At 47.3% G+C, this 12316-nt stretch overlaps 1 protein-coding gene across 18 annotated transcripts in view; it reads right to left on the reverse strand.

Annotated features, from left to right (window-relative positions):
* DAPK2 (death associated protein kinase 2) overlaps nt 1–12316 on the reverse strand; it is a 118641-nt gene that overhangs the window by 31632 nt on the left and 74693 nt on the right. For 15 of the 18 annotated variants that reach the window (XM_036244549.1, XM_036244559.1, XM_036244611.1 and 12 more), the window contains one exon: nt 11936–12074. In XM_036244549.1, coding sequence (XP_036100442.1) covers nt 11936–12074 — 139 coding nt within the window. Of the gene's footprint in view, nt 1–74; nt 166–5528; nt 5626–9392; nt 9469–11935; nt 12075–12316 lie in introns of those variants that run through there. The other 3 variants (XM_036244606.1, XM_036244569.1, XM_036244607.1) reach the window with 3 other exon arrangements.

Here is a 12316-nt window from a genome sequence, read left to right on the forward strand (position 1 = left end):
TGGAGTAGTACAGTCCCGTCCATCCTCTCCTCCTCTAGCGTTATTTACTTCAACCAAATACTTCACCCACGTACCTGATGTCACTTTCAAAGCACGCCTGGAGGGAGGGATCACATTCCCATAGGCGCTGATGAACCTGCCACCAGGAGGCAAAACTGCCCTCACCTGTCAAAACAAACCCACCCAGCTCAGCCCACCAGGCAGGCAGCTCTGGAAGAAGCCAACATGCCCCTTCACATCCCAGTGGATCGATCTGGCCAGAGGTACCTGCTGTGGTGCCAACCTGGCAGCTGGTCCTCCAGGTGGGACCTATATCAATGGGTGAACCCAGTACAGCATGTCCAGGAGACCCTGAAGGATGAAGGCAGCTGGGGGGGGTGGGGGCTATGTAGTAAGATGTAAATGACCAGAGCTTAGAGTCAGGCAGGTCTGGGTGCAAATACCTGCCACTCACAGTGAAAACTGGACAAAGTCATTGAATCTCTTGCAGCCTTGATTTCCCATCTGTAAAATGGGACAACACCTACCGTGGCACAGAGTTGTTCTGAGGACCCAGAGATGGTTCACATAAGGAGCAGTGCCCGCCGAGATAGCAGAGATTAGTAGCTATGTCTGTTCACTCCTTTCTGGGATGTAGTATTGACGGCAGTCACTCCTGGGAACTTGACTGACTCCCTGTTAAATCTCCTGCACATGGCTGAAGAACATGCCCTTCCAGATCCACCTCTCCCCTCACTCATCTGCTTCCCTCATCAAACCCCATTTCACCCCCAGACTCACAGTGTTGGGGCTACAAGGGACTTAGTCCCCTCATGTTGCAGAGTAAGCTAGAGAGGTCAAGGAACTGCCAAGGCTACTGAGCAAGGAGCAGAGCCCAAGTCTGCTGACCCCTGGCCTAATGTCCTCTCCAGGGGTCCCTGTGGCCTGCTTGTCACCAGGTAAGGCTGCTCAGCTTAGCAGAGCAGGGGCCCAGCATGGGACAATGAAGCTGCCTATGAACTTTCCCTGGAAGTGTCAAGCATGGCCCCAGATTATTTAGGAAGTGCTGGGCAACCTGAGAAAGCAAGGCCACTCGCTGTCAGGCCTCTGTGGGCAGGTTTCCATGGTGCTGCAGCTCACTGTCCTCCTGGCACACTATGGATGAGACCACAGGCAGCCCCCCCAACCCCGCCCCGCTGAGGCCCAATGTCCACCTCTGGCCAGCTCACCTGCTAGCTCGGGGCTGACTGCCTCCTCACCCCCCTCACCCCACCTGCAGTTCACTCTGCTGGAACGCCTTCCTGACAAGCTTCTTCTTCCCCCTCCCCACCCAGCTCCAGCTCTTCCAACACAGGCAGCTATTTGTTTCCACCCAAGGGCCAGCATGGTACCCTGACATGCCTCTGGCAGGGAACCAACTCTACTGTAATTACTTCCTTGTGTCCTCTTCCCACTATACTGAAGCCTCTGAAGAGGGGATGGGAACCTTCCTCTCATTTCCATCCCCGGCACCCGAGTGGCTGGGACTGTAGTAGGGGCCCAGACATTGTTCACTGGATAAAGTAATAAAGCAATGTAACCACAGATGCATCTCCTGCACATCCTGTTTTTAGGGAATCAATATAAATAATGGTTCAGAGACTTAGAACCTGGGTTCAAATCTTACTTTTGCCATTTAACAGCAGCCTGACGCGAATAGGAATGAGAATAAAACCTACCTCAAGAGGGACACTAAGAGGAACAAGCAAGGTATATAAAGTGGCCTGTGGCCATTATCAACATCTCTGTCGTTATTCCTTGATCATGTCTCTCCTTCCCAGGATGAGTCTATTTTATCATCTGTGTATTGGACTCCTGTCCATCCTTCCAAGCCCAGCCAAAATTCTATCTCCTTAAGGAAGCACCATCTGAATATCCATTCTAGGCCTTCTTTCTTCTCCCAGCTCCACACCCGTGCAGCAATCTCGCGCTGCAGCACCAACACTGCCATAGCCCTGTGTGCCAGTCCTGCCTGCCTCACTAGGCTGCACACTTGCCGAGGGCAGGGCCTGCTTCTCCTGCTCAGTTCCTAAAAGCACGGAGCCCTGGCTTTCACGTAGAGAAAAACCTATAGCACTTAGTTTGCAAAGCATTCCCACTCATCTCATTTAATTCTCACTCTCTGAGGCAGGTACTGTTATCACCCCTATTTTACGATGAAGAAAACGAGACTCCAAGAGGTTAAGTGCTTGCCCAGGGTTCTCAGCTCACAAGCAGTGGAGCAGTGATTCACATTCAGGTTGACTCCAAATCCTATGTGTTCTCCCTTCTCCCATGCTGCCTCCTTTCCTCTAGCTGATGCAGAGGTGCCTGCTGGGATGCCCCCTGCCTGCTGGCAAAGTGGGCATTTCTTTCTCGGCTCCAGTGCCTCATGAGCTTGCTGCCCCAGCTCCATGTTTTCCCATAAACTCACAGCTTAGGGAAGGGCCCCAACTCAGCTGCCCTGGATTTGGGAAGCCACAGCCTCTGGCCACTCACTCATGCCTCCTCCTCCCTTGGGGAGGCCACCGCATGGCTCTGACCTCCCACTGCCTCGCCTAGTTAAGCAGGAGAGAAACACTGACTACTGTCTCTATGCTCTTGTGGAGTAGAGGGAGGGAGAGGAAAATTCACTTTCAAGGCCATGCCAGGACCACTGGCTTTCAGCTTTGGGCCAATCAGCGATGCTGGCTTTGTGGTCTGTGCCACACAGCAACTAGCATTTGCCATGAGCATCCCCTGCACATCACCCGTTAGGTCCTCACAGCCACCAAGCTAGGGATGGCCTGTGCCCCATGTAACCAGTGAGGGACCTGGGCCTGGATCCAGGTACTCTGAGCCCACAGCTGTGCTTTGGAGGCTCCCATATGAGCTAGTTGCCCATTGGAATCCCCTGAGAACTGTGTTACAAATACCAAACCAACTAAATCAACTCACCAGGAGCGAGACTCCAGAGAAGATTTTGTAAAGCAAGCTCTCCAAGGAAGTCAAAATCAGGTAGTGCCCAGTGTTCGGGAAACCAGCACTAAAGAAGGCCCTGTCATCGGACAGACGTGGGTTTGAATCCCTCTTCTGCCCCCTGGTAGCTGTGTGACCTTGGCAAGTCACTCCCCTCTCTGAGCCTCGTCCCCTCATCTGCAAAATGGGAATACTAATACGGTACTCTGAGGGGGCACAGTGAAGCCTGAGAAACCTCCAGCAACCTCTCCTTTCTAGGAGACAGGCACCAGCATAGGACCACCCTCCCAAGGTGGTTGTGTGGATAGAAAGAGTAAACAAATGCAGGGCATGCAGAGAAGAGCCAGCCTGTTGACCAGGTCTCCATACATGACAGCTGCCATTGTCATCCTTACACCCGCTGACACCACAACAGCAGCCTGCTCAGAGCACCATCCTGTTTGTAAAACACTTTCTCCTCCAGGGGCTCAGAACTGGTGCTAGTTACTTAATAACAGTATTTGAATATTAAAGATTAAATTATATACACATTTAAATAAATTATATTTAAAACATCGCTTGCTAATTTTAATTATATTGTAGTATCAACTATGCTCTTGAAGTTAGTCTACCTTTTATCACCGTGTTCGGGAAATACTACATAATGGTGCGCCCCTGCCCTCCTCTGCCCAGCTCCAGTCAGTGACATCACACTGGTGTCTTGAAACTGGCCACAGTGTGTGTGTTTACACCGAGGAAATTGGCACAAGTACAAATCAGGATTTGATTTATTGTCTTCTTGATTCTAGACAAGGAAGGGCCAGAGAAGATCACTTAATAATGCAGATTAAAAGGGTGCTGTGTCTGTAGCCATTGTTTTGTGAATAGAACAGCAAATTGAGGCAGTATTTATTTCAATATGTAGAAACTATTACCCAATTCATCAAAGAAGTTGCTCGTGTCATTGGCAAACAAGTAAACTTCCAACACGTCTTCACTGTTTCATTTTTACCTTCCTTGTTAATGTAAACAAAAATATCAACCAACATTTTTGTTGGAACTACACTCATTAGTCAACTGCCTCCACAGGTTGGTTAAGATGCAAGACTTTGGCAAAAACTAAGGAAAGTGTTCTATGAGAATCAGTTGGCTCTCTGGAATTTCTAATAAAAAGGATTATACATTTTATTATTTGAAAATTGTGTTACAAATCTTTATATCATAAAATTTACAATGAGTGTGTGTGTGTGTACATACATTTGTTTTCCGAAGATCTGAGTGTTACCTGATACCACCACACAGAACCGCAGTAAAGTAGGTTACTGTCTGTTTTCAGATGAGAAACTGAGGAAAAGAGACATTAAGTAGCTTACTCAAGGCCATACAACTAGTAAGTGGCGGAGCGAGGGTGGAGCTCAGCTCTCCTAAGTGTCAGTGTACCTGCTCTTTCTTCCCCCCTTCTCTGCGTCAAGAACCAAGATTCTGTCACTCCTACTGAGATCAGCTGCGGTGGGAGGGCTGATGGTGGAGCTGTGAATAGAACTTAAAAAGTACTGTTTGAACATGTGATACTTCAGTGGAGGACTAGCAGGGGTCCAGAGTGGAGGCTGTGAGCATCTGGGAGCAGCAAGGGCCCCCTGAGCACCTAACATGGATGGCAAAGGCAATACGGGCAAAGAGGAGAAGGAAGGGCACTGCATTTTTATCTTAGATTCCTCATCTGTAAAATGGGGATCACGATCAATCTTCTCCAACCATATCAGCCTTACAGTGTCCTGCCACCCTGGGCATCAAGCTCAGCCTGCCAGCTGGAAAATGCCATCTTATTCATTCTCCCTTTGGATGATTGCATGCCCACCTCCCTGTCTGAATTCTTCTGCAGGCAAGAGAGGAATAGAGAGAAATGTGGCCTTTTAGGGAGGCTAGTTAAAATTCACAACCTGCCCGGCAACTGTGGCTCAGTGGATTGAGTGTTGTCCCGTGGACTGAGAGGTCCTCGTTCGATTCCCAGTCAGGGCACATGTCCAGGTTGCGGGCTCAATCCCTAGTGGGGGGCGTGCAGGAGGCAACCAATTGATGTTTCTCTCTCACATCAATGTTTTTATCTCTCTCTCCCTCCAGTAAAATCAATAAAAAACATATTAAAAAAAAAAACAGTCATTAAAAAGAAATAAATAAAATTCACAACCAGCCCTGGCCAGTGTGGCTCAGTTGGTTGGAGAGTGGTCCCATTCACCAAAAGTTTGCAGGTTCAGTTCCTGGTCAGGGCACATTTCTAGGTTGTGGGTTCCATCCCTGGGTTGTGGCATGTATGGGAGGCAACAGATTGATGTCTCTCTCTCTCAAATCAATAAACATATCTTCAGGTGAGGATAAGAAAGAAAATTCACAACCAGCAGTTGCAAGGAGTTTTAGTTTGCAGGGCCCTTTCATAAACAGATATCTCCCTGGTCCCTTACTCCACTCCTGAGGGACAGGAAGGAAAGGCGGGTTTATCTCCACTCTCAAGATCAGGAAAGGTCAGAGACATGACCTCCCCAACATTCCACAGCAGAGATGAGACTCAAATGCAGGCTTAACCCCGATCCTCTCACCTTTCCCCTTTCCCTTTCACCACGTGGCCTCCTGCTGTAGCTTTCAAGAATCAGTTGGTTGCCCTGGCCAGTTTGGCTCAGAGGTTGGAGCATCAGCCTGCAGACCGGAGAGTCCCGGGTTCAGTTCCCGCTAGGGACACGTACCAAAAAAATAAAATAATAATAATAAAAAAAGAATCAGTTGGTTGATTTAATGCTCCCCATTTCAACTCTTTAAATAATAGCTCTCCATCATCATTTAATTTCTGCATGTTTTGTTCTTTCCCTCAACCATTCAGTTCAGTGTCCTCAGTTCACTTGTCCTCAGGTTACCCTAGGGTGGCCTTGCAGGAGTTGGTGAAGCAGCCAGCATGCATTTCTAGGCTCCAGGCTCACAGTCTGGTGCAGGGCTGAGATGAAGGGGCCCACGGGCTACACTCGAAGGCTGGGGCACAGGCTGAGTTTGAGTATGAGGAACTGGGAACAGGTCCACCCCTCAGAACACACTGAGAGTGTAAAAATCAGGAAAGACTTGTATAAAAGCTTCTATTGCAAAGTAAAATACTTAGGTAAGAATGTAAAGGGAAAAAAAAACAGGAGAGAAAATCATGAAAGTAGTATAGTTCTCAGCACCTGAAAACACACACACACACCTGTTCATAAAAAGGTGGAGAAAATACACCTAATGTTAATAATGTTTTAGAGTGGAAAGTCTGTGGATAACTTCTTTGTACATTTCTGTATTTTCTATGACATTTTTTTTTATAACATAAAAAAGCATCAACTTCATTTAAAAAATGTATATGGGGTACCCTCAGTTCATCGCTTTCCCACATTGTTATTATCATCTCCAACTGGCTTATTGTCTGCCATCCCTTCTCTCCCGTCCTGGGAGAATGGGAGAACGTTTTTTCTAAATCAGAAAAAGGATCATGTTTCTCCAGCAGTTAAAGGCATTCTATAAATTATGGTTCATGTTCTTAAGGGATGATGGGACTGTGGGTTGTCAGGAGACAGACTTAGTCTTGAGAGATGCACACAGAAGTATTTAGATTAAAGAGTCAGGATGGCTACAGTTTTCTTTCAAATGATACCAAAAGTTAAAAAAATCAGATACATGTGCATATATATAATGCTCATAACATAACATAACAACATAACATAACATAACATAACATAACATAACATAACATAACATAACATAACATATGTATTTGTTCATTTTTTAAAGACAGAAAGTGGCAAAGCAAATGTGACCAAATGTTGAATTTAGGGGGAGAGTGTCCATGTATTCTTCTCTAATTTCTTTAAATGTTTTGAAATGTTTTCATAATAAAACATTTTGAGGAAAAATGCCTTCCATGACTGGCTGATTATACAAACTCCTTGGTCTGCTCTGAGCCTTTATAATCTCACCCTAACTTATTTGGACAGTTAAATCTCTGCCAAGTCTCACCTCCACTCCATGCCCCCAGGTATTAGTAGGGAGATACTACTCCCTCTTGGAAATTCTACTTTCAAATGCATGTACATTTTATAGCAATTAAGAAAATATAAATTAATTTATTTAGATATGAGGAATAGCTTATTAGAAAGAAAAAACAATGTGACCAAGAAATTAACTGTGTGAAGAATACATTTATAGCACAGTATAGGCCTTGGATTAACTGTGTGTAGAAGGCGTAACTCAAGGAGGAAATCTGCACTGTTAGAATCTGGTGAAATAAAAGCTGGTGACACTCAGCTTTGCTTAATGTTTCCTCACTAAGTTCAAGTCCAAGCCCTGACATTTAATACCTGTGTGATCTTGAACAAGTTAACCTCTCTGAATCTCAATGGCTTTGTGTGTGAAAGTGGCCATACCTTGCATCTCAATGGTGGCCACGAGAATCAGACAAGAACAGACATATGCTGTATTGTAGAAGGCACCATACACATTACAGTGCTGTTAGCATCATTCCTATGAAAGCTTGATGAGCAGACCCATCACATCATGAACATAAGAACAGCTCAGAGGATGATCAGGGCATAGAAGAACTTGGGTTTTTGGAGTATCTTGCTCAGGAATTCACTCCTTTAAACACGATTTATATAAATCAAAAAGTCCCTTCAGAGTTTTGGGTTCTTGGCTTGCGTACAATTTCATTCAACTGTCATGTCTTATTCTTTTCGCTTAAAATACTAATCAGACCTGAGAGCTATCTTCCATTTCTGAATTCTCAAGTTGAATCAGGTTAAGGTTACTCAGAGAGGAAACTCCCAACTCCAAAATAAACACAAAACCGCATAAAAACGCCCTTTACAAGGCCTTTATTTGTGCTAGGATCACATACCAGGGTGAGGCGCTTGGGTGGCACTGAGCCCCATTTCCTGGTAATGCATCCAGTGGAAGGCATGTCTGAGAGCACTCCAGATGCTGCCAGTACTAAGGGGCAGTCAGCCCCTGTGTCCCGTCCATCTGTGTAAGTACAGGGCAGCATCATCTACCTTCACCTACCTGCCCACACCAGCTGGCCTTTCTGTGGTGGATTTATACCACACAGCAGGATGGTATTCACTCTGCTGAAGCAGAGAGCTTATCCCTTGGAAGTGAACATTTCCTGGGTTAGCTTCTATTTCAGGTGGCCTCCCCACTGAGTCCCACTATGGTCACCTTCCAGTAGATGGTGGCCCTTGGAAAGCAGGTGCTATATATATCACATTGATGTTTGTCACTCTAAGCATAAAAGAGTCCCTCAATAAATATTCACATCACTGAATTGAAATATGCCTGCAACCTTTTTGCTTTTTCAGGTGACATAAAAGGGCCTTTGCCATCCACTCATGCATTTGGTCTTACTAAGGCATTCATTCATTCATTCACTTATTTGCACAGCACTGAGTAACTTGTCGTGTGTCAGTCACTGAGCTGAACACAAGCAGCAGAAAGTGATTCACACGGCTAGATGCTCTCAGCAGTAGTCTGTACAAAGGGCAACAGAAGCAGAGAGGCAGCTTAGTTCTTAGTTATGCTTTGGGAGGTGACAGGGATGGCAAAGTCTTCCCAAGGAAATAATGTTTCTGCTGGGCCTAGAAGGATGAGCAGGAGGTCCAGGCAAAGAAAAGGAAGAGCAGCGGCTTCCTGGATGGGAACAGCATGAACAGAGAAGGAGAGAGGCCAGAACAGTACCTGTGGTCTTGTTGCCTGGGGCTAATGTTGGAGAAAGTGGATGAGGCCAGAATCAAGGCTAAGGCAACTTAAGAAAGGCCTGAAAGCCATGCTGAGAATGGGGTCATTTGTCCTATGGGTAATAAGGATCCATTACAGATTTCTGGGCAATAGCATGCCGTGATCTGTTTACCAAGACTGCTTATCAACATCAATTTGTCCATTTATCTGCTTTCTGCCACAAAGCTGAGAGCATGTCGTAAGCAGGGACAGAGCCTCACCATCCCCAGCACAATGGCTAAACATAGGAGTAGAGATCATTCATATTCCAAAGGCAGGCCAGAGAGCTGACCCGCCTCCATCATCTGCTCCTCCAAGCTGGAAAGTGAGATTGGAGAACAGGTAGGAACGTGGACACAACATGGTGGCCATGTTCATAGGGCAGCATGGCAGCACTTGGTGAAGCAGAATAAAAGAGTAACAGGATGAAAAAGGAGAGGAAAACAGAGACCCTTTATTGAGAATGAAGACCAGGAATAAAAATATATTCATATAGAATAAATTTTATATGGTAGGAGACAATATGGAACCAAGAAGCTCCCTCTAAGCTGAACCTTCTGTATGACCCCCTCCTTCCAGGGAAAAGTTTCTGCCGAGGGGGTGCACACACGCACATTCTGGCTTCAGAAAGTGTCTACCCAATCATGAGGTCATTTCAATGAGTTCCAGCTACTTACCACTTCCTGAAGATGCTGCTAGGCTCAGGCCAAGGGACCCACTAAGGGAGCCAGAAGGCTCAGAGTCCACACAACTCTAAGGATACAAGACCAGGGCGGGTGTTAGCAGCATCCTCGCCTACACGCATCCAGGAGAAACCCAAACTGTCTCCATATTGTGAAAAATGTCCAGACTGAGCCCAGGAGACAGACGAGATCCTCCACCAGCAGCCCCACCTAGCAACCAATCTCGGCTCTCCACTGTGCAATTTAGAATTGCACCGGCAGGCTCTGTTTTCCTAGTCTATTGGGACCCAAACACTGTAACAAGAGTTGTGTTTTCTTTTCCTCTGTTCTGGAAAGGGAAATAACAACACCAGCTACTATTACAGAGCACCTATTTGGTATTCAGCACTTCATGCCATGTCTCTCTAATCCTCACAAAAACTCTGCCAGGCAGGTATTATCATTTGCATTGAAGCTGAAAAACTGAGGTTCGGTTGTGTCCTGGTACACGGTATAGGGAGACTCAAACCCTGACCTGGCTAACTCCCAGCCCCCACCCCTGAGAGCGGCCATAGAAGCAAACCGAGCAGCAGGGAGCCTGCTGCAGTCATGGGGCCTCCTGCCTCTACCAAAACCATTAGAGAACAGACAAAGAGCCCATGTGAGGCCAGTCTCCTGGAGCCAGCGAAGACATGAAAACAAGTTAACTGTCCATAGAAGTACTAGGAAGGAGGCACAGGTGTAATCCAGGCAGAGCCTTTCCTGCTTAGTGTATTAACACACTGAAGTCCAAAGGTCTGCCTGGGCCACACCCTCCTCAGTGATCCCAACTTTTACCCCTTGACACTTAAGTGAAGCTCAGTAAGACACATTTGTTGGAGGAATTCAATATACAGTGAGACGATGAGAATCGGCATTGGGGGGAGGGGGGGAACCATGCTAAGGGGACTAACAACAGATCATCTCACAGTGCAGAATAAGCATGGGGGTAAGATCCACGTTCTGGAACTGAGCCCATGCTCTGGTGCAGTCACTGTGAAACCACGGGCATGCCACACCCTCTGCCAGTCCCCCAAATCAGAACTTGGGTGTCATCCTAGTTTCTGCCTTCTTCATCTCCCACATCAAATTAAGCATCCGGTCAATCCTCAGATCATCCTCTGAAATAGGTCTTAAATCTGCCCCCTCCTCAAATCAGTTTGATACTTGCCATGTCTCACCTGATGAATGCACTAACCTCCTAGCTGGGACCGCAGCCTCCAGGCTGCCACCATTCTACCCATCCTCCTGGTCAGAGGGATCCTTCTGAAACACACACCTGCTTACCTCACCTCCCTGCTCACCTGGCCCCCTGCACATCTCTTTTAGCTCCCACGCCCTCACGTCTGCCTCCCGCTCTCCTCCTGACTTCTTCTCCAACCATTCAGAGCATCCACCCTTTGCCTGAACTTCCCTGAATGCATTGTGCTATTTTGGGACCATGCACACTGCTGGCCTCTCGCCTTAAGAAGAGCCTTCCCCTCTGATAATGCCAACCCATCCTTCAAAATTCAACCCAAACACTACCTTCCCCAGGAAGCCCTCTCAAATGCCCCAGTCTGACTTAGATGCCCCCTCCTTTAGGCCCCCAACCCCACCGTAGTTCCTTTTATCATAGCACTCAGAGTGGTTGACCTTCCTTGTCTTTCTCCTGCACTAAGTTCCCTGGAAAAGAGGAACTAAGGCCTAGACAGGGCCTCACTTGTTTCCATATCTGTACAATTCCCAGGCACCCTGCACTGTGCTTGAAACACAACAGGAATTTCTGGGTAGAAAAGTGAGTGAGTCTCCTCCCAATAAACAGGTCCCTCTGATCATGGGTTAGAGATCTTTATGCTTCAGGTATCTGCACGAGCTCATCAGTCTATGCAAAGAAGCTCAGTGACTACAGGAACAGATAATTGTACTTTGACCACACTCTTGCTTTATGAAGTCCTGTGGTCACTGTGAACTTTGTCGACCGTAAAGAACAGTTACCACAAGTGATCAGTGGACCCCGGAAGCAGTTTGATGGCTACAGTACAGGGAGGGTGGGGGAAGGAGGCCAGTGGTCTTGGGCTCCAAGATCTACAACCTCCGGTCAAGGGATGCTGGAGGCTGTGCTGGGCAGGGTCTGGAGCGCCAGCCAACCTCTGCCACCCCTCTGAACGCCTCCAGTTCTGCCTCCTCAGGAGCTAGCTCTTGCTTACTGAAAAGTTCAACCCTGTTAAATGTGTTTGGTTTCAAGCTTCCTGTCATTGGTATACTTATTAAAAAATTACACACCACCTCTTTCTGAAAGAGATAAGGTACCTGTGGTTTGTCTAAGAAGCTTCTTGCAGTCTGCCGATGTGAAGAAATCCTAATGTGTTAAATGAAACTGGGGAGGTGGACACTTTCCTTCCCAGAGCTGAGCTTTGAACTGTAAGATGAGGGAGGAGGTCCATGTGGGCAATGACCCCTCTTGGCAATGACATTGGGAGAAACTGGGTCCATTCTTCCTAAATAGATTCTTTTCCCTCACCACCCCCCTCACTGACCTTGAGATCAAAATGAGCAATTTTCTTGGCATGAAGGTAGTTCACCCCGTCCAGGATCTGCTTAATGAAGCTGGTGGCCTCCTCCTCACTCAGCGACTCCTTCTGGGCCAGAAAGTCAAAGAGCTCTCCTCCGGACACTCTGCAAGAGACCGGGGGAGGCCCGTCAGCTCTGTGTGACGAGGCCAGGCCGACGGCTCCTGAATCTGGCCCCTGAGCACCCTGTGGGCAGAAAGCCCTCGCCCCTCTCTGGGCTTTGTCCAGCCAGCACCAGGGGCTGACTCTGCTTCTATTTGTTCTTCTCTTTGAATTACAAGGGCAGGAACCATCATGGGGGTGTCCCCAGAAAGGCCTCTGCTAATGCTCTAGGCCCAGGTCCCTGGT

This window comes from Molossus molossus, unplaced genomic scaffold (genome assembly GCF_014108415.1).
Source record: "Molossus molossus isolate mMolMol1 unplaced genomic scaffold, mMolMol1.p scaffold_m16_p_1, whole genome shotgun sequence".
In the NCBI taxonomy this organism is placed as follows: domain Eukaryota; kingdom Metazoa; phylum Chordata; class Mammalia; order Chiroptera; family Molossidae; genus Molossus; species Molossus molossus.